The sequence below is a fragment of the Cyprinus carpio genome, unplaced genomic scaffold (assembly GCF_018340385.1).
Source record: "Cyprinus carpio isolate SPL01 unplaced genomic scaffold, ASM1834038v1 S000006493, whole genome shotgun sequence".
Lineage (NCBI taxonomy): Eukaryota > Metazoa > Chordata > Actinopteri > Cypriniformes > Cyprinidae > Cyprinus > Cyprinus carpio.
Genome location: NW_024879166.1, coordinates 218,169 through 242,048, shown reverse-complemented (window position 1 = coordinate 242,048; position 23,880 = coordinate 218,169). Strand labels below are relative to the sequence as shown.

At 34.6% G+C, this 23,880-nt stretch overlaps 2 protein-coding genes across 2 annotated transcripts in view; both read right to left on the bottom strand.

The window, feature by feature from the left end:
* Window positions 1-23,880, bottom strand: part of LOC109083683 (E3 ubiquitin-protein ligase RFWD3-like) — a 512,102-nt gene that overhangs the window by 302,685 nt on the left and 185,537 nt on the right. The window lies entirely within an intron of this gene.
* Window positions 1,699-23,675, bottom strand: LOC122143724 (WW domain-containing oxidoreductase-like). The gene is made up of 6 exons (XM_042754324.1): window positions 23,454-23,675; window positions 23,182-23,213; window positions 22,883-22,940; window positions 20,180-20,349; window positions 6,988-7,094; window positions 1,699-1,902 (listed from the first exon to the last, which is right to left on the bottom strand). Exons 1-6 carry the CDS (start codon window positions 23,558-23,560, stop codon window positions 1,699-1,701), a joined length of 678 nt encoding a protein of 225 aa, XP_042610258.1. The 5' UTR covers window positions 23,561-23,675.

Genomic DNA, 23,880 nt, shown 5'->3' with positions numbered 1-23,880 from the left:
ATTCCAGAATTCCGGTTACATTTCAAATTTGATGTTTTTTGTTGAAATAACTGTTTCTTCTTATTTTTTCTTGAAGTTTGTACATAAGGGTTTGTGGTACAGAAATGTTGTTAAAGTAATGTTTATTGCGTATTTCGGTTTCATGTGTGTTACCATGATGGAGTTTAGTGTTTGTGTGAATGACACTGTGCACCTTCTATATATGTATATTAATATTTTAAAAAGCTGCTTCTGTGATGGGCTTCTTTGGTTCTATCATATGATTTTTCTTATCAGTGTATTATAAGGTGCAAAACTACTAGGTGCGAAATTATGTATTAAAATGTAAATTTAAGTAAATTCAGAAACCTAAAATGTTATACTGTATTTTTTTATGCAAAAGAAATTCTGGCAAACTACAGCTGCCTGTTTTTTACCTTAAATTTTATGGATTTTTTTTTTTTTACAGGTAGCCATCAATGCATTTGATATAAAACAAAATCAGTAGGTTTTAAAGATAAAAAAGATGTTAAAAAGTACTAACTACAGGACAAAACTACAGCTAGCATTTCACGCTGAAAACCAAGTCCCTACTCAGAGCCACTATACAATCAGAAAGCACCAAAGCCAGTCTCATTTTCTTCTTAAGAAAAAAAAAAATATAACAATAATAATAATTGAGGCATCTTAGTTTTTAAAGAATTACACTTAGAAACATTCATACAAACTTCTTAGAATATTAATAAATATGCTAACCTCTTTTCTTAAGAAGATTTTTGTGAATCTGGCCCTATGTTTTTAATCAAAAAATAATATGTAATAATAGTAGTGTGCGCATTTATTACATTTATGGTAATCTGAAGCACAAAAACACAGCTTTCTCATGTGTTTTGTGTTGACTCAAAAGTCCCTGGACAAAAACTGCCAAGCAATCAGAAAACACCAGTATGCTATTATCTTCTGAAGAGAGAGAGAGAGAGAGAGAGAGAGAGAGAGAGAGAGATAGAAGAATAGATGCTCTTTCAAAAAAACATTTGAGAACATCTTAAAAATCTTTCAAGACCTGCATTAGGAACATTCTTACCAACATTCTATGAATTTGTTTTTTTTTTATGTCAAAAATCCCAATAGTGTGGTGCATTTTTACTATTATTATGGTAAACTACCACACAACCTTTGAGGTTTTTTCAAAGAATTGCAAAAAACTTAGGAAAACTTCTTTTTTAAGATGATTTTTGTGCTGCTGGCCCTTAAGTTTTAAATATTAGTTTTTACATACTCTGAAATTCAGAAGACACCGTCTGATCAGTGAATGAATGAAAAAGCGCGCACTAAGTTGACAGAACTGTACGATAGCCAGCAGGGCTGTTTTTTATTTGCTCTGCTGCACATCTGCTGTTTAAATTCCTGTCTGCCTTTTACTGTGGCCCAACAAATGCAAGCTATAAACCTCCACCCCGCTCAACCCCATAAACACCACAGTGTGCTTCTTATTGTAAATACATTCATAACACAAATATTCAGCCTTCCTTAAATGTCTGCAGTGCTAAGAAATCTGGAACTCGAACTGCTGCATGAAACTGCACCAGCTCATCTGAGATTTACAGCTCCGAGTTTAGTTGACAAATGTGTCTTTATCAACAGCACACCACAATGAGAGGTGAAGAAACCTGAAACCGTGACCCTGAAAAACAGTGGCCCTGCACTTACCCCCTGCCCTCACAACTTTGGTTTGACCTTCAAATGATGCTTGGATGACCCTGGACACCTCTGTCCCACGGATAAGCCCTGAGGATCTGGGAGCGGATGATGGATGGGTTCCCGGCCCGAGGGGTTAAAGCAAACGAGGAGAAGCGCGTGCGAGGAGCAGAATGCTGATTCAGCGTGACTCCACGCTTTTCTGCACGTTTGCTGCTGTGAATACTGAAAATGGGAAGATGAAGGCATTTACGGAGTGATTAGTAAGCTTGTTCAACAGTGAACAGAGATGTGCATAGCAGCCTGACCTCCTCTATATAATAAACCATTGTTTCTCTTAGGACAATCAGCAATGTTTCAGGCAGGAAATGACATCAGCAGATGGAGCTGCGCAATCACAAGGGGCCAATGTCACAACACTTGCAGAAATAGTAAAAAAAAAAAAAAAAAATGCAAAAAACAAGGACTAGATATGTGCAGAGTGTCAGTACAATCAATGTCTCCTGATTTTCTGGATTGTTTAATTGTTTTCCCCCCTTACATTAAAATACAATTAACTAATATTAAACAAATATTTTGTTGTTCTCCCTTCTGTCTCCATAGATAGATGGAGAGAGAGAGAGAGGGTAGAGAGCGAGAGAGAGAGATGACATACAAGTTTTTTTTTTTTTTTTTTTAAATAGTCACTAAACATATACAGAACTTAAGTTGTGGAAAATACACATTAATTATTTTTTATTATTTTCATTATTAGTATATTATTATTATTATTATTATTAGTATTAATAATAATAATACTACAATTAGTAATGAAGTGCAAAGATTGACGTAAGTGCATTCAGTGTCATTTCATAAAATCAATTTTTGGATTTTTTTTTATTTTTAATCAATAAATTACATTTAAATATAATTAAAATGTAATTAAATATATATTAAAAATATTATAATTATATATTATTAATTTAATTATATTTTATAACATAACATTACAAATTATATTACATATTATTTTTACATATTATATTAAACAAACATGTCTTATATAATATATATATATATATATACACACATACATGTGATATCACTAAACATAGATACATATTATTAGTATTATTATAATCACGACTACTATTAGTAAAGAATTACATACAGTGCAATGAGTGTCATCTCTCTTTTTTATGATTTTTCCCCTTTACTAGCAATAAATCAATTAAAAATTTAATCAAAAAAATATTTAAATAAAAAAATAAAAACGAATTAAATTGTATCAAAGGACGTTACACAAATTTTTTGCCATTTACTTAGTAGCAGTAGTAGGTGTTTAAACGAAGAAGTGCAAATATAAATGATATATATTTGTTCCTGTGACCTCAGTGGTAGAGGGATTGCGTTAGCAGCGCAAAAGATTCATGGGTTTCAACTCCCAGGGATGCCACATACTAGGGGTGCTCCGACAGATTTTTGAGGGCGATCACCGATCACAGAAAGCAGTATCTGCCGATACCCATCACCGATACCGATCTTTTTAAAGGCTTCTTTTTATCATTTATAACTATATATATATATATATTGATACTCCAAATTAGGATTTTTAGAAATTTATTCAGGGCCTGAATTTCATTTTTTAAAATGGGGAATTCCCCTGAGGTGACTCTTGTGAGTCTGCTACCGATCCTTGGCTGTTTACCACAAAGCCACAAACGCAACATTTATCCATTACTTTGATTTCCAAATCCAAACATTTATCACTGAAAATGCTTTTTCATCATTGCATATTTTTTTTTTTTTTTTTACAAAGTACAATAATACAATCTTTAAAAAAAACTGTTTAAACACAATAAATATAAGCAACACATTATTCAATACTTTTACTTTTGCATTTACTTCTAGTTTTATATATTAATTTGCTCAAGCAAGTGGCAAAACATTTAAACTACTTTTCTTACATTATCACAAACTTACCATTGACAGAAAATAGTCAGCTCTACCGCTTTTCTTTTTTTATATCTTATTACAAGCAATCCTGCCGTTCATAAAGAACTTAGTTTTTTCCTCCTCCACGATGTGCCATCATTTTTGCCATGTTTATCTAAAAGTGCTCTTTCACTTTAAAACCTCCAGCCAAAAAGACAGATGTGTTGACTGTGAAACACTGTAGGGACTTTAATAATATGTGTGCATGAGCGCACGGTCTCCAGGAGAGCGAATGGTTAAACAAGGGAAAATCAAGAATTTAAACAGTAATGCAAATTTATAAACTTTAGTGACGGTGTGACACTGCCTCAATTGTGCAAGTGACAATTCCTGTGTCACCTGTGCAGCTAGCTTACAGACAGACGCAAATTCAATGGTGGTGATTTTTAAAGAGAAAGAGAGAGAGAGCGTGCAGTGATTTCACTCCAGCTGTTTGTGAAGTTTTACTTCTCAAACAAGCTTTTTCAAATTACTTTATAAGTTATTTAATGAAGAGAATAAAAGAGTGAATTACAAGATTCAAACAACTAAATTAAACACCTCTTAACATGTTAAACCGATTTATCTAAAATAATTTTCTGGAAGCCAAATTTTGATCCTTCAGCCGCTGCAGCATTTTTGACCTATACCTCAACACTCAACACTTGATCCTATGAGTTTCAACACTAATTCTCTTCACTAATTCTTCCCTTGCTCCTCCCCAAGCCTGTACGGCATTCCAAGTGACCTCAGAAGTAGATGCGATGACCCTTCCATTCTGTCGAGTCCAAAAACATACATCTTTATCAAAATAACCTCGGCGTGAGAGCGTGGGAAGACACGGAGAGTACATTCATCATTTTAACGATTAATTTCCTTGTCCTGTCCTTCCCCGGATCTATTAATATCATTCCCGAGGTGTAAGTATGCATTTCCCGTCGATGAGATTTATTCCGATATCATACGTTTCATTACTCATCCCGCAGCACCTGCGATTTAGGAGTCAAATCAAATTCAATATTTTTTTAATCAGAATATGAAAATCTTAACTTGATCAAGCCATCTTCTGGTATTACTTTCCTCATTTCTTACAAGAGTCGTGAGGGCTCATATTTGGAGGATTAAATTCGAATGTTTTGTAATAATTGTTAGAGAATGAAAAATTAAAAATCCCAGCAAGGTGTCAGTAAACATTAATCAGATCGTCCGGCTTTTTTTCCAGGTAATTTGCCTTAATATTTAAATGTTCTTTAATAACTCTGATATTAAATCGGATTACTGTAGATGTCTCCGTACTGGTTCTCCGCTGGCGGATTGCGGTGCGCTTGTAAAATGCCTCAGAGCGGAGCTGCTACATTTATTAAAACACGCCGTGATTTGAAGCTGTCGGGGCTGAGGAATTATCTGCCGTCTAGAGGGGGCTTTGTTCAATTAGATATCGCCACTGCTTTAAAAACACTTTAGATTCCCCTGAATCCATTGGCATCCTGTAATTAATCAACTAATTCCAAGTCTCAGGATGGCGTAATTACGGCACCTCGTAATAGCTTATTCTTTCTGCTCCAGCACCTACATTTCATTTGTTTATTTTCTCACACTCATAAATCTGGGGGAGTGTCAAGAGCACCACAATATTAGTGCAATAATCAAAGTTAATTATCAGACGGCCCTCGCGCCCCCCCTCCTGCTAATAATGGAGGCTATCAGAGAGATCGTCTCGGCTCGGGCTGCGAGCAACAGAGCCACGGGCAAAAACCCTGCCACGCAACTTCAAGACGAGATGAATATTAATAAGAAATTAGACTGTAAAAGTGAGAAATTAAAAGAGGAGTTGAAAGCTATAGGATGTTTAGGACACGTTCTAGAGATTTTAAGTTTGATTTCTGACAAGAGCAGCATTTTTTTTTAAGCTAAATTAAGGATGATTTGCAGAGGTTCTAGATATAAAAGAGCAGACAATTATGGCCAGAAACATATTTTAGAAAAAAACAGATGTTTGCCCAATGCAATTCTACTGAACATGTGTTCTTAGGTTATTGCAGCATTAACAAATGGGGCGCTCATGATAAGACCCATTCACACTAAGATCAAGAACTATATAGAAGACTATAATTATAACTATATTAGCACCCACACCAAGTTTTTGTCATGTGCCACTTTAAATTTGGGTGGATTCTGATTAGTTTTATTTATATTTATTTATTTTTTCATTAGCTGGGAAAAAAAAAAATAAATGTTCTAAGAGTCACTCCAACGATATCGTTCATCTGTGTTGTTATCATTAGAGCTGTAGTGTGGACTTCCATATTCTCATAAGATTGTTAAGATTATTAAAAACGTCATCGTTTTACTACTCAATCAAGTTCCTTTTCAAGTGATTAAAATGACAAAAATAGACCAAATATACTCCAATAGCTTTAGTAATGATATTGAAATGAAACCAGACCCAAGACAGACAGAGAACAAAATTACAATACAAAACAAAATTGTATTTTTTACACTGTGAAAAATAATTTTATAATTCTGCATTTCTTTTTTTCCAGTATAAAAAAAATAAAAAAAATAAACATTCTTTAAAAAAATCATTCACGTGAAAGCAAAATCTTTAAGATATGATTTTTACTAAGAAAATATATCTTGAATTAAGTTTAGCTTTCTCATTAGCAAATTATTATTTTGTTTTAAGCATAAGCCTCACCAAATGTTCTGATCTTCTGTTTGGTTATTGATATAGTTGTGGTGTAGACTTCCCTATTCTCATAGAATTAGAATGATTATTAAAACTTTATAGTTATCATTATCGTTATCATCTTTGTTGTGAACAGGCCTTATGAAGTTTGCATCATCTAAACCATCAAAACAATCAGTTTGCATCATTAAACAAAATAATTTATCACTTAGCTACAAATATGCTGGAATTTTAACCAACAAATGGCTAAATATGACTAAAACAAGAAAAGTAAAAATGTAACTGCACTCAACTGAAACTACACATAAAATAATTGAATCAAATTAAATTACTCAATGGTTACAGTATTACAGCGTTAAAGTAACATGCTAATATCAGAATTTATTGTTAGTCTAGTCTTAAGTGTGCTATTTGTGAGCAGTGCTTATTGTCGTGTGGAATGCAAACAGTTGCTAACTATGAATAACATTTCAGAAGGCAGCTGACTTTGTAAGATGCAGACAGTGAGGCAGCTCACTAGGTTTCGGAAGAGTGCTAATGACTTAAAGCTGTACCTAACTATGTGACTCATGAGAAGGCAGAGATGCCAGCTACACAAAACATGATTTATGAAATGTAAAGGTCACACGGGATGATGTCAGTGTGTGTGTGTGTGTGTTCTTACTCACCCATTCTTCCGTGATCAGACTCACTGCTTTCATGGCACGACTTTGGTTTCGGCACGCTAAGATCACATGAGCACCATGAAGAGCGAAAGATCGGGCAGTCTCAAAACCTGCAGATAGGGTATGGGTAGGTAGAAAAGGGATTGTGGAAAAGAGAAATAAAATGATTGAGATACGTCGCTTGATAACTTCGTACTGCTCTTGCAGTTATTTGTGGCAGCTGAATCCAAGCAAATGGAGGATGGGACCTATATCTTGGAAAAATTCTCCATCAGATATAAAGCCAAAGGCTCTTATACAAGATACTCAATGAAGTCCATTTTTTCAAGTCATAAAAATAATCAAATTAAAGCACAGAAACTCCAATAGCTTCAGTAATGATAATGAAATAAAACAGACCCAGGACAACACCTTGAGGCACCTCTATGAAAGAAAACAAAATATCCATTATAAAATTAATTTACTTGATAAGCAAAACCATGTAGGATTATGACTTATTCTCAAAAAATATACTGTACCTTGAATTAAGTTTGGGGTTTTTTTACCTCATTAGCAAATTATTCATTCTTCTCTCTTGAAATATCACTCACCAAATACTTAGATCTATTATTTTAAATGAAAAAAATATAGGGGTAAATAAATATATACTCTGAAAACATGTCTTCACAAGCTTTTTTTTTTTAGCTTATACTGGAAAACAGAGAGGAAAAAACACTGATCACTAAAGGGGGGCTAAAGTCTATAAAATATCAACTTCCTTGCAAAACCGATGATCTTAAAGCACCTCAAAGCTAATGTGAGACAGCTCCATCATGGAGAGATATTTCAAGAGATATAGTGTTCCGAGATATTTTGGCCTCATTTAGAAATTGCTCTGATGGTTGCCTCACATCAGTTTCTCAAATTAATTTTCAAAATCACCACCTTAAATGGGTCAGTCAAACCCGAAAGGTAGAAACAATGATCTAAATATACGAGGTATGGGAAGGCAGAAACACAAAACATTCGCTTCACCGAAAAAGGTTATATTTAGGGGGAACTTGGGGTATTGTTTTGGCTGGTTTTGCTGACCTGCCGTTTTGCATTGTGCCTTTGATTACACCAAGTGTGTTTAAAGTTTCTTTTAAGCTGGCATCAGCACTTTATTAGCCGGAGTGGGCACCAGTCATAAAGGTACACGTGTCTTAGAATAGATAGTGCAAGAAAAAGCCTCAAGTTCAAAACAATGGCTCAAGTTTGCAGGTCCGACATTAATAATCAAGTTTTAAAAAATCAGAGAGAATTTTAGATGGGGCGAAAGGTCTATTTTGCCATCATACGAAGGACACAAAGGTCAAACCTCTAAATTTGCAGTGTCCCACAACACCAGGGTGAAGGAAACTGCTGTCCTGTTGGCAGGACATTTCAGCTTTGTGGCTTTTTTTTAACCCATAATCCTCAGATGCGTGTTTGTCTTTCTGCTGACCGCATCTGCTCATTAAAACCGGAGTTTAATTACAGCAAACTGTCTGAAAATGCTAACAGATATATTCTGTCTTTGCAAGATACTTTTGTCGTAATCTCCTATTAATGTAAACCAGACACAAAGACAGAAATAAATTGGCCTTTGCACTTTTCCCTTGACACTTGGGAGCTCAAATGTTCGTCTAAGTGTGGCAGCAGCCAGCAGGTGGACTAAATGTGCTGCGTCGCCGCATGGCTGTTTTCCGTGCAGCGACGCTTTACTGGCTGGCCTGCCTGCTCTCTCTGACTGTGAAATAACCCTTGGCCATTCTGCTTGTAAAACATATTACACTGTCATGGCTCAGAAAAGACTTGACAGGAACACGGCTCAAACAGAGAGCATGACTCCGTCAGAGAGCCCTCTCCAATGCTGGGAATTACGGATATCAGTGGATCTGAAAGTTGACAGCTGTCACTGATTGTGAGTGACGCTTGCATGCATGTCAGAGTTTTTTTTCGCTTCACTTTTTCACCTGAAGTTCACTCACTCAGGCTCATATTTCACTCCAAATGTTAAAATAAATACATAAATAAGAAATCATGTTTTGCATAAAGACAACAAAGCCTATTTTTAGGACCATTATTAGGACCTGATTTTTTTTTCCTATTATGACATACATACATATTTTTCCCCATGTATTAAAGTAAATATTTCTACAGATCTATAAACATTTATGAAGAGTAGGTATAAAAAAGCTTCAACATTCTATTTGTTAAATTTGACGTGTGCTTCTATAGAAATAAATAAATCAGAACTATAGTGAAATTTACTGTGATAAAGAAAAAATATTACATTCAATAATTGTCATGCATTACAGTAAATATTAGTAGTTATGTGATTCATTTATTAAGAATAAGCATAGGAAATTGCGTCAGCAAATTCTTTACTGTGAGTTGCTTTGTCTTGATAAATTTGATTTGCATGCTTTTATAATAGATTAAAAAATAATTTTGCAGTTACATATTGTGAAGCATTAAAACATCAACACATTATGTCTAATTTCTTTAATTAACGCGGTTTTGTTTTAATGCATGTGTGTGTGTTTGTGTGTGTGCATGCATTTTATTAATTATTTATTTGTTCATTTATGTAAGAGCAGAGAAATTAACTTTGAGACAAAGCAACTCAAAGTAACTGCAAATGTTACTCTTCATAAATAAATAAATAAATGTAATGAATGAATTAATTAATTTATTAATCATAGAATGATAGTAATACTGTGATATAGGAAAGATATTACATTACCCTCATGGCAATATAACAAGAATTGGGAATAAATAAATACATTTTTAAAAATTCTCAAAAGAACAAAAATATGGAAGCTGAGGTGAAAATGTGCTCAAAATTGTAAAAAAAATATTAATGCACTAAAAATAGGCTTTAGGTTTTCATCATGGAAAATGTGCTCAAATAAAATAAAATAAAATAAAATAAAATAAATAAAATAAAATAATAAAAAAATAACTAAAATAAAATAAATAAAATAAAATAAAATTAAAATAAAATAAAATAAAATTCAAATAAATAAAATGGAATAAAATACAATAAAATAAATAAATAAAAAAAATAAAAAAATAATAAAATAAAATAAAAATAAAAAAATCTTCTGATTTTGAATTGGAATGTGACCCGGGCATGTGTTCCTGAGATTCACCCAGGAAAATAAAGAAGAAATTCCATCAGAAATGCACTTCATACGATTTCCCCAACACACATACATATGTAAATACCCTTGATTGATAGTCTGGCCTTCCTCTTCTATGCAAACTAACCGAGTTTGACAGTGTGCTGGCGTGATTCTGAGCCACAGACAGTTGGGACGATAGCGTGGATTAAAATGAACTTTAATTAGATTATGTTTTAATCTGATTTTCATTAAAAGGTAACTACGAGGCCTAATTGTAAGGAGAGAGCTAAGGAGTATTACCCATTAAAACTCAAAATTGGAGTAGGATAAGAACTCCTCTCTGACAAACCAAGCATGGAATTCAATTTTATGACACTTTATTAGGAGTAATGGAGAACGCCGTGTGTATCTGCACAAGGGGCTTCCTTCCCGAGAAACAGACACCAAAAAACAAACAAGAAATGTGAGAATTTAAATGTTTTTCCTGCCAGCTTACCACCAAACAAAATACAGATTTACTAAAAAAATCCATAATATGACAATTAAGCACTCCACTTTCATCACCGAATTAATGAAAAAGTGTTGCATTAGCGTTGATCAAAAGAGCAACTCGCAGTCACCTTGTAAAAATCGTGGCGGTTGTTCAGCTTGAAGTGTGAATTAATCAACACTGTTGTTTTTTGTAATAGAGAACAAATTAGAACATGTTTAATGACAACAGCGACCCGCCATGTATTACTTATGGAAAATAAGAGGGGCTTGACATTAATGTGGACGTAATGACTCTGCTTGTTCATCAAAGAGAGGCAGAGAGACCATGATTTGGGGGAGAAATCCAGCTAAACTAGCACGACATTGCATTGAAAGATGGCTGTCAGTCAGATATATGATCACTGCCTTTGAATTTCACTGATGTTTGCTTAGACAAGCATTCTATTCCTCAAACTGAGGGGCAGAGATCTGAACGAACCCTCTAACCTTAAGGATCACACTTCGGAGCATAACACATTGTGTGGATGCCATGAAGACGGGATGTTCCAGAGGTGACCTCTGGGTCAGTTGATGGTTTTATTGTTTTGCTAAGTTCTTCTGCAGGTCACATCCTGGTCTCTAGTAGACATGTGCACTTTCCAAGATAGGAGCAATGATCCAAGATAAACACAAAGAGTGGACAGATTAACACTCTAATTTGCCCACATGATTCTCGTTGATTTTCTATTTCATCACTCGGACTTATGGTCTTCATTGTTGTTTTATGGATTTTTCTGCTTTACTAGACAGATTTACAATGAAAAGAAAAAAAAGAGGGAGAAAGTGGGATTTGCAAATGTTGCAGACCAGAATCGAACCTGAATCATCCACATGAGCACCACAGCTCAAAAATTCAGGAACACACTGGCCAACCACTGCACCATTGCTCTGTCCTGCACTAGAGTCTAGTAACATACCAGATGTAGAATACAGTATCTCCAAGTTTAACAATGCAATAAGTGCCTTTATAAATATCACAATATCATTACATAAAAGATTCTGTTTTTTTATATAATAATAATAACAACAAAAAAGTGTGCATTTGTTAATGTAGTTAATTGTTCATCAGAGAAGCAGTGCTGTTGTATGGCTCACTCTGTTTTCACTGTAAATCTGACTAATAAAGCAGACATCAAATTGCTGTGTTAAGAGAAAAAAAGAGGGAGAAAGTGGGATTGTGAAATGTTGCAGGCCAGAAGTGAATCTTAATCATCCACATGAGACCAAAGCTCAAAATTAAGGGAACACGTGCCAACTACTGCGTTATTGCTCTGTCCTGTACTAGATCTTAATGAATTAGAGAACACAGAGAAACGTAGCCTTGTGCACATTTGTGTAAATATATTGTATAGTGCTGCTAAAGTAAGTGTGCCAAGTTTGAATCCAGCTCATGTTATTTCCAATACCACTTTTTAAAGAAACACTACGGTTCAATCAATGCATTGCTTTGTTCGGTTGATAGATTTCTGGTTCAACATATTTGTAGGTTTGAAGCAGGGCTACCAGTTTATCTCACTAATGACAGATGGGGGAACTGTTCAGCAAAAGTGTTTTTTTTTTTTTATTCCATTTGATGATGCAACAGCTATTCAACGAGGGGACAAGAAAATGTTGGACAGAGTAGCTATGTCTCATTTTGAAGGCTGTGCCCTCCAGAAATCACATTTGTTGTCATATTTCAGAAAAGTAAGGCATAAATTGTTGTCAATTCTTTATTTTCAATATAATGTGTACTTTTTTAAAATGTCGCTGCCTCAATGAAATATGCAGCTGACTAATACTTACTCCAGAAGGCACAGCCTGCAGATAGAGACAGAGAAATGGAATTGGAAGATGTTGCAGACTGGACTCGAATCTGAATCATCCACATGAGCACCACAACTCAAAATGTCAGCAACACATGCACCAAGTCCTGCACTAGATCCTAATGAATTAAAGAACAGCGAAAGACATGGCCTGGCAGGGAACGTACATGTTTGTGAATACATTGCACAGTGGTGCTAAAGTAGGTTACCAAATTCAAATTTATCTAACGTTATTTCCAAATACCACTTCTTGAAGACACTTTAAGGTGCCATCAAAGCATTGCTGTGTGATTTGAGTTTTGGCAAGGGCTACTAGTTTTCTGACCAATGGCAGGTCTAATGACCATATATGGTCATGACACATCTAAAGGAGCAGGTGAGGTGAAACATATATTTTGGTGTTAAAATTGGGAGTGTGGTGCTTCCGTCAGTGTGCGGGGAGCCTTAATTTCCACCATTAATAACCCCCATCTTCATTTGGGATTGGGGGAGATGTTGTCACGGCCCAAAGTGAAATGTATGGCCTGTAATTACAGCAGTCTGAGGAGCACAGTTCCACCTGACCAGCCCCACGCCGTTCTATTACCCCCGCTGCTTTTGCCCCCAGCTGCCCTTTGCCGTCCTTCCTTCACGTACCCCGTCTTTGACCCCCAAGTGGCCTCGGCTAAATCCCAATGTCATTTTTCATCGTGCCGCAGGTTTGCAACGGTCACACTGTCTCCGTGGCAACCCCTCACACCAGCCTCCCGGCCCGGCCCCCAATAGCCAGGAATCCAAACAGGAGCGCCGTTAATTCCATCAGTGCCATTGTTAAAGAGAGAGAGCACAGAGTCGTCATGCAACTTTAATATCTCCGCTCTTGGAAAAATAGTAAAAGCGAAGAGATCCATAAACCTCTTGAGTTCACATTCAGGCCCTCCTGGCCATTTTAAAAAGCCTCCCTCCTTTAAAAGCCAGTAAAAGGCCTTAAACATATATATGCATTCTGGCCGCTCACCCGGGCGGTATTGAGATCGTAATCATTATCGAACCTTTTATCCCCAGTTGTAATTTTCTTGCATGTTACATCAGTTTTTTCCGTGCCCGTGCTTTGTGAATTTCATTCAAGGTTAATAATGCTCAATAATTTGACTAACCAACCATACCTGGTGTTCATTAGAGAGCCGATAAACAGATTCATCAAAAAAGGACATGAAATGCACATTAAAAGCCTCAGATTCTATTTCCTCTGACACTCAATATCAATAACAGGCTCCACAGGCACACAGAAGATTAAAGAGCAACTAAAATAAAAAGGAAGAACCTAAAGTTTTTGTCTTGTTCTTGTACTTATGTAATTGTGGGAGTTTCAAAACATATAATTCTTGTCCTAAATTGTACAAACAATGTAACCTATAAATATGAACATTTACAATTGTTAGATATTTAATCAAATAAATTATAATATTTCATACAAAAACTACATTTTCTAAATATTTGGTAAATGTGCTTAATTTGTTCATTATCAAATAAAACAACCTCTTATATTATCTTTGGTTCATTCAAAAGTGCTACACACATCATGACACAATCGCAGCCAGTCAGAATATAATTCATGCTAAATGTTCAGTTACGCAAAGATTTTGGACCAATGATATTCCAAAGAGGGTGGGGCTATATATAATTTACTGTTAAAATATGCAAGTCAGATTTGCTGTTCATTTGATGCACAAGGGTGCTTAATATAGAAGTCTGGATCAGTTTAGTTGCAGTTATGCTGAACAAATTTGCCTCGATCTACCAGTTAACCGCAAACCATCTACTTCGCTCTTTATCTAAAGAAGGAAAACCCACTTCGCTTTCTACCTTTAGCTGAGAGAGAGAGACCCAGCGACACGACCCAGGTGAGGGGTCACAGAAACACAGTCATACAGCCATCACAATTCAATTAAACTGAAAATTCATAGCAGGCATGGCATTTATCAAGGCACATAAACCGAAGATTTCCCGTCAGTATGGCTTGTTATTCATCCCCTGTGCCACCTTATGCACTCCATTTCCTGTTCTGACACTGAGCTTTCTGTAAAACAAAACAAGGATATGAGTTTCACGGCAAGCTCTTAGAGGGGGACAAAATGTGCTTTATTTCAATGATGAATCATATTTTATTTATTTATTTATTTTTCCATTTTAAATAGGTCATATGATGCGAATTCAATTTTTCCTTTCTCTTTGGAGTGTTACAAGCTCTTGGTGTATAAAGAAGATCTGTACAGTTACAAAGACTAAAGTCTCAAATCCAAAGAGATATACTTTATCAAAGTTAAGAGTCAACCACACCCCCCTAAAACGCTTCGTTTAAACACACCCCCACATCTCTACGTCAGTATGTGGGAAGATTTGCATAACACCGCCCAAATGTTCACACAAAGAAAGAATGTGGACATGTGCCATGTCGTGGAGACGCTGTGTGTTTCGTTGTGAAAGTGAAAAGACTTTGTTTGGTCTTCCAAACACAAACACAACTAGAAATCAGTGGTTAAGTTGTATTTACAACACTGTTCCAGAACAGTTCAACCCAAATATTCAGATGTGTGCAGCGCATTTTATGGAGGACGAGAACTATTTCCTGAAAGAGTAGCCTTCATGTCGGCTGTTCTGACTCACAGCCTGTAAGTATGTTTTCATATTTAAAGGATTTGCCAATGATGATTCAAACGTGAGTTTTGAGCAGTGTAGAGTATCGCTTGTTGTTTGTTGTTTCTCCGATCACAAATACAGACATGGTTTCATGTTTATGCAGCGTAATACGCAACGCGTAAAAAAACAGTAAGTCACTATAATCAGTAATTATGTGCCCACTGGATGCAACAAAGGCCTCGTTTATATGGGTTTTATTGGTTTTGTCTCGTCGCACCAGGACACGGCATCACACTATGTGAGGGGTGTAACATTCCCGTCACACGCTTGACGATTTCGGCCAATCACAACACACTGGATAACTGGCCAATCAGAGCACACCTCGCTTTCAGAGCAGTGAGGTTTGTAACAATCGACGCTTTTCAGAAGGCGGGACACTGAGGAGAAACAATAATGTACAGTATGTGGAAAATAATGTATTTTTGAACCTTAAACCGCATAAACACATTGCATTACACCAAATACACAACATAATGTTCTTTTTATCAACTTTATATGACCGCTTTAATTTTAGTTAACTATAACAACACTGGGTACAACAAAAGATAAAATTGTGAGAAAAGAAAACATTTAAACAATATATTAACTAAAATTGTGAGAAAAGAACACATTTAAACAATATATGAACAATGATTGATGACATTAATCAGTTTTTTAAACACACATTAAAAAAAAAAAAGTCAGGGTTTTGAATGTTTGTTTTGATCTTTTAGGTTTAAAGGCGAAACTGTGTCTTCAGCTTCAAACGTTCAGTTTCCCTGAACACTCCCCCCATCTGCCATTGGCTAGAAACAAAAGATAATACCGCCCCAAACTCGTGCTATTGGATGAGAAAATGTTGCTGTGTCTGGCTGGTCAGAAATCTGAAACAAACAAAGCAACGCTCTGAAAGCGCATCAAAGCCACATCGTTTACACTTCTCAGAGAAATAGCTTAAATGTAAAAAATACTCACTAGACCTTTAAATGTTTTCTTTGTCAAGCTTGAAACTATTCTCAGTGTGTTATGGGGTAGAGCACAAAAGAAGTGTTGCCTCCAGTGAATAACAGTGACCGCACTGGTTTACCTGCCTCATCCATAAGAACCCATGAACTGAAAATAGGAACAGAATAAATATAGAAGCCCATAAATGTACACATGCATCCACGTCTGCGGCGCTGTGACTCAGAAAGACAAACAGAGGCAGGTTAGAGCACAGTGACCGCCACAGAGCATCCATCACCATCACAGACCGGCATCCAGCAGCCGACTCCACCGCTACACCTGCTCAACAAAAATAACCGCGCGCTACACGCTCAACTGAGAACACCACCGACTCCACTCCAGCCCCACCAGGTACATCAGGACGGAGAAAAGTGGATCCAAACAAATGACTGATGATTTATTTGTGGCTTCAAGGAAGAATAAAATGGTTCTTATTGAGAAACAAAAAATACATAACCTGGGACAATGTGGGAGGTCTATGTACGATGCTTAGGCAGTGAATCTTGCAAGACTTTTATGCAGATTTCCAAGCAGGAAAAATATATAAAAAGTGTGATGCAGTAAGTAATGCTGTTATACAAAAAATACATAAATAAAATGTGATTCATGCATTTTCCTCAAAAATTGGCACATAATTAATAATATGTGTGTATTAAATGGCTAATATTTAATCATTAATAATGGTGTGTGTGTATTGTAAATATCTATAATATTTATATATATATTAAATATACATTATATATATATTTATTTATATATATATATATATAGTATATAAAATAGATAATATATATATATATATATTTTACAATATATTACATAATTCAATAACTATTATATATATATTCTAAGAAAAAGAGAGCGTTTACAATAATTACACAATTCAAAAATTTTCTTTCCTAACTACTAAGTTTAAAATGAAAAAAATGGTGTGTGTGTATATAATTCACAACATTTTCTTTTCCTAACTATATATTTATAATGAAAAAAATGATGTGTGTGTGGTGTGGTGTGTGTATATATATATATATATATATATATATATATATACACACACACACACACACACACAAAATCAACCCAAAATTTATTCAGACACCTTCAACATTTCACACATTGGTAATAAAATAACTCACATTCATCTTGATAATGTCAGATAACACTTAAACAAAACATGGTCTGGTCAAAGTGTCTGAATAATTGTTTTTACTGGTTATTTACTTTATATTGTGATACTCACTTACATAAATGAACTAGTAAAAAAATATATAATACTCACTTACATAAATGAACTAGTAAAAAAAAAAAAATAATATATATATATCTGGTGTCTGAATAATTTTTGGTTTGACTGTATATACACACATGCAGTTAATAATTAAATACTTAAAAAAAGAAGAAGAAACAAAGAAAGTAGTAAATAAAATAAAATACAGTACTCGATAGTTATAACTCAACATTACTATTTTGTGGCACAGCTTGCTAAATCCAGTGGTTTGGTGCGTGGAAACAGCAGATTTGAGGCGAAGCCTGCGCACGGGTCTCAGGTCAGACGCTGTCGGGTGTGTTGTGACGGGATGCTTGAGTGAAGTGAACGGCGCTTGAGACGGTAAATAACTTTTAGTTGGTTCAATAGAGGAGAATTAAGGAAAGCGCCCAAGTTGCTAATGGGAATGAATGGGAGGCATCAGCCGGGGTCAAACACGCACCGCAGGATCAATGCTCGGGTGCAGGTGTACCGCGCCACAACCGGAGAACACGCTAACGAACGAGAGAGAGAGAGAGAGAGAGAGAGAGACGAGGACCCCTCCGGAGAGAGAGAGAGAGAGAGAGAGGAGAGAGAGAGAGAGAGAGAGAGAGAGAGCGAGCGGAGAGAGAGACTTAGAGAGAGGAGACTGGAGAGAGTAGAGAGAGAGAGAGAGACAGAGAGGAGGAGAGAGAGAGAGAGAGAGAGACTTTAGAGAGAGAGAGAGAGAGAGAGAGAGAGGAGAGAGAGAGCGGAGAGAGAGAGAGACAGAGAGACAGAGAGAGAGAGAGAGAGAGAACTGTTTTCCATTGAGCCTAAACTGTAAGGGAGACGATTGTGAGCTATTTCCGTGTGGACAGTCTAATGAAATCCAGGACGAGTGTCACTCTAATAAATGCATAAATACACCTCCTACTCTAATTACCATATAATGGGTTTGTTTATTAGACAAATATTACTGCCACGGCTATTCAAACAGTAAAGTGTTTGTTTTAAATGTAAATGACAAAACAATTATTACAATAAATACAATTATTTAATTATTAAATGATTATTTATGATCTAATTATTATGATTGATATTAGAACAAATACATGGAACAAGTGTCTTACAGGTATAACTATTGTTTAGTGATATGCTGTTAAATATGCGAATGAATCTATAGTATTTATGAATTTACAGAACTATAGTGTGCAGTAAATAATCCACAGAAAATCAACAAGAAGAGGCTGTTTAGGTTAAAATAACTACAATTATGTAAAACTAATTCAATAAAATAAATGATTTTTTTTTTTTTAATTATATATAATAGAATATTAATAAATTCATACTTGCAAATGTGACCTCCTGCTGTTTAACATTTAAAATGTGTACTAACTGTAATATATCGACCAAACGATCTAATATATGTCATACAACACAATGATTATTATGTAGTACTACTCTTTTCAGAGATATAATAAAAGCAGTCTGTCTCTTTCGTATTATTTTGATATTGTGTGAAGGAATGCTTGAATTTGGCTGGATTCCTGCAAACGACACGCAGAGCTCCCCTGCCCTCTACTGTTCAAGCACGAGACACTACAATCCGTCATAATTCATCATAAGATGCATTTAAGCATTTGTAATAATAGACTAGTATTTAATTATAATCAATTATATGATTTTGTAATATATTTCAATATTGTGTATTGCTTTTTTATATTTTACGTACACTTTAAGCAAGATGTGTTAAGATTTATGTTAGTAATGCAGTCAAAAAAAAAAGTATTTTGATAACAGTATTTAATAACTGAATAACATTACGGTTGTAGATTAGAGATTAAATAGTAAATATTAAATAGTAGTAGTAAATGATATTAATTAGCAGATTAAAATTGCATGAATCTCAATACTCAAAAATGTGAATATGAACGACTCGGAATTAAATTAAAACTGCATTACTTCATCAGTTTGTCATATTCTTCTTTGTCTAACTTCTCTTTTTCTCTGATTCCAAAAGTTTGGGGTCGGTTTGATTTTTACATGCTTTTGAAATTAGTCTATTATGCTTAAACAGGCTGCATTTATTTGACCAAGAATACAGCAAAAACAGTAAAAAATATATATATAAATACTAATAAATATATATAATTTTTTTTTTAAAGTAAAAGTATATAAATAATACTAAAATAACCATTTAAATGAACTGTTTTCTATGTGAATATATTGTAAAATGTAATTTATTTGTGATCAAAGTTGAATTTTCAGATCTATTTCATAAGAACAGAAAGCTAAAAACAGCATTTACTTGTCTTTTGTAAACATAAATGTCTTTAACGTCACTTTTTGTCAATTTAATGCATCCTAACTGAATAAAAGAGTTGCATGTAATTTGGATAAAAATCTGAATTTCGAAAGATGTGAGGAACCTTTATTGGATTATTAATTGTCTTTAGATGCTGGAACACAAAACAAGATCAGTAATGCCAAGTGTCTTTATTAAGAGCCTAGATCGCCTTTCAAAAGCATTTTTTGAATAATTATAAAGTATTTCGATTCATATTTATTTTTAACACATCAACATCTAATCATTGAAATGCTAATGTTGACTGATGTTTAAGTGAGAACACACACATATAATCCTGTAGTGCCACCTACTGGACACACACTGCAATACAGCTCCTGCAGTGAAATCCAACTGATCACGCTTTGTTTAAAAAAACCCTTTGCCTGTGAAAAAGAGGTGAGTTGCTTACTAAGCGCTATCACGCTGCCTTGACTGTACGTCATTAACACAAATGGAGACGCAGCAGGTGTGATTGAGTTCTGGGACTCACCGATGCCAGAGTTTGCTCCGGTGATCACCACCACCTTATCAGACAGGTCACAGTCATGCAGGACCTCCAGAGCCGTGGTGTTCCCATCGTAGCGTTTGGGCTTCACCTGCATGTCCTCTATGGTGAAGGCCTGCCGAGGGTCAAAATACGTTGTGCGTTTGTTGATGTGGCTGATGGGAAGAAGAGAATAGAGAAACATTACTAACCAGCAGAGCTGAACAGCACAGAAGCCATAAGACACATTAAAACACACACACACACACACACACACACATATATACAATATATAAAATACAAAATAAAAAAAAAACAGACACACCAAACCAAAACTAAACATCAATAACTCCAAAGGTGTGATAAATCTGAATACAGTTTTCTATTTTAACTTATATTAAAGTTTTATTATTATTATTATTATTATTATTATTATTAGTTTGTTTCCGTTATAGCGCCACCACCAGACTTCCTCCCCACTGCTCTATGAATCGTAAGTAGGAAAATGATGAAATTTGGCACACTTGTAGTGATTGTCATAAATAGTGACCTGACCAAATTTGGGGTCCCTCGGACCAACTCTATAGCGCCACCACCAGATAAAAAATCCACTTTTCAGATGGTTATAACTTTTGAACCTTTTCTTGCTACTCCTCCTTGAAAATTTGTCCTATTCTTACGAAAATTGACTCAGATGATCTTTGGAGCCGCTTAACCACTAAAGAGACATCAGAGCCAGCGGCACATGTCAGAAGGACTAGCCGAGGTGAGACTGCTCTCGGCGGATACACGAGACCTGACGCAGATTTGAGTTTTTAACAACTACATTCTCGCCTGAAATACTTTTAAAACTAAATTTCATGACACGATAACAGTAATTTTTTTTTTTAAATTATCCGAATAAATGGTGATTGAAATCACAATGCTGCGTGAACTCAACCAATCAGCATGCTCAGCACCCAAGTCCCGCCCCCGAAAGTTCCGGAACTTTGAAAAAGTACTACCTCGCCCGCAGGGACTTTCTGAGGGGCATGCACATATACATATATATATTTATATACAGTACAGACCAAAAGTTTGGAAACATTACTATTTTTAATGTTTTTGAAAGAAGTCTCTTCTGCTCATCAAGCCTGCATTTATTTGATCAAAAATACAGAAAAAACAGTAATATTGTGATATATTATGACAACTTAAAATAATATTTTTCTATTTGAATATACTTTAAAAAAATAATTTATTCCTGTGATGCAAAGCTGAATTTTCAGCATCATTACTCCAGCCTTCAGTGTCACATGTAACATCCAGTCTATCACATGATCATTTAGAAATCATTCTAATATTCTGATTTATTATGAGTGTTGGAAACAGTTCTGCTGTCTAATATATTTGATGGAATAAAAGCTTAAAAAGAACTGCATTTATTCAACAACAAAAAAAAAAATCTAATAATATAAATTCTAATAATATATTTTCTTTACTATCTCACTTTTTATCAATTTAACACATCCTTGCTGAATAAAGTATTATTTTATTTAAAAAAAAGAAAGAAAACAAAAAATTACTGACCCCAAATTACTGACCAGTAGTGTATATTGTTATTACAAAATATTTATATTTTAAAAAAACATAGCTTCTTTCTTTTTTTTTCTTTTACTTTTATTCATCAAGTATCCTAAAAAGTATCACATGTTTCTGAAAAAATAATTAAGCAGCAGAACTGTTTCCAACTTTGATAATGAATCATCATATTAGAATGATTTCTAAGGATCATGTGATAATGATCCTAAAAATTCAGCTTTGGCATCACAGAAATAAATGATAATTTAAAGTATAATGATTATAAAAACAATTTTTAAAATTGTAATATTATATATCACAATATGTACAGTTTTTTCTGTATTTTTGATCAAATAAATGCAGGCTTGATGACGCAGAAGAAACTTTCTTTCAAAAACATTAAAAATAGTAATGTTTCCAAACTTTTTGTCTGTACTGTATATATATATATATATATATATATATATATATATATATATATTATATATATATAGCAATATATATATATATAGCAACTTATTGAACTCATGGAACACTTGAAATGTGTCCCTGTGTGGCTGCTTGCAGCTATATTTAGTATTATTATTATTATTATTATTATTATTAAATAGGTGTGGCCCAGACTACTGGATCAGCATATTTATTATTAATGAATTCATCTATTCATATATTATTAACAATCTCATTTAGCTCATTATTGATGATCCTATCCAATATAATATTGTATCATATAAAAACTAAAAAAATAAAAATAAATAAAACTATATCTTCTAAGTTTTAAAACCATTTATTTTATTTGTTGGTTAATTCATTTATCACAGTGTTTATCATTGTAATATCTCTGCATGTGTCTGCTTGTGTACAGGAAGAATGTTGCAAATATTTATTGTGCATATCTGCTACATTTTTGTTTTGGTCAAATGTATTAAATTAATCATTTTATTTTAAATTTAAATTACATTTATTTTACATTTAAATGAATTATTAATTAGCCAAGTAGCTAGGAGACAAATACTAAAAGCTGACGTTATGACTTAAGGGAAGCTATAATATATCATATATTGTAATTCATTGCAGCAGAATACACTTCCTTCAATCATAGACCAGAAAGTGTTATTATGATGAGAACAACATATTCACTGAACTCACTCAGAATAGAAGATTTGGCCTTTATCATCGGTCTCCTGCTCCCATCCATACGGCAAGGCTAAAAAACACATCAAATAAAATACATTCTGCAATTTACTTCATTATTTTCTTATTCTTCATCCCTGCTTATTATCAAAATATGTAATCTCTTAACAAAGCTCTGCACACGTCATTCATGTTTCTCAATCATACTGAGATCAATATCAATAAGTGTGATTGAATAATGAACACCACCGCCTCAGACATTATTAATAGTCAACAAAACTCCATCATTCATCCCATCTTCTTCACACTCCCACTAAGCCCCCACTGAGTCTTCATTTCCTCGTGACTGTAATGAGTTATGATACTTGATTATTAATGACGCATGTGTCAATCATTGTATAAATCACATCAGAAATACTCTTGGGCTGCTATACACTCCCATTCCTTGCACTGATAGCACAAGTGAAAAGTGTAAATGTTCTGTTTATTTCATGTGTGTGTGTGTGTGTGTGTTGTGTGTGTGTGGTGTGTGTGTGTGTGGTGTGTGTGTGTGTGTGTGTGTGTGTGTTGTGTGTCAAACACTCACTTGGCATAATAAACCCATCCGTCTTTAGTGGATCTCTCCTCCCAGCCCGGAGGAAGCTCGTCTTCACTGTCTGTGTCGTCCATCCCGGCGTATTTAAGAGCTGTCATCGCGGACTGACTGTTTTCAGATAAAATAACTCATTCAGCTCCTAAGAGAAATTTATCTTGCAGCAAATTCACGTTGCAATAATCCTCCCGGACCACTTCCGCAATCATAACATGACGTCACGTAGCGTCGGCGTATCATGAGCACTCGTCAGAGGCTTAGGCAAGTGGGCTGTGCTTAGGAAACTTTCTATTTTATCTTGTGACAGATATTAGACAGATATTAGACGGATTATTAAAGAGTGTAATGGATCAGAGGTTCATATTTACCATATTTTTTGCGCACTATCTGCAAAAAAAAAAAATAATTATAAAACAAAAAA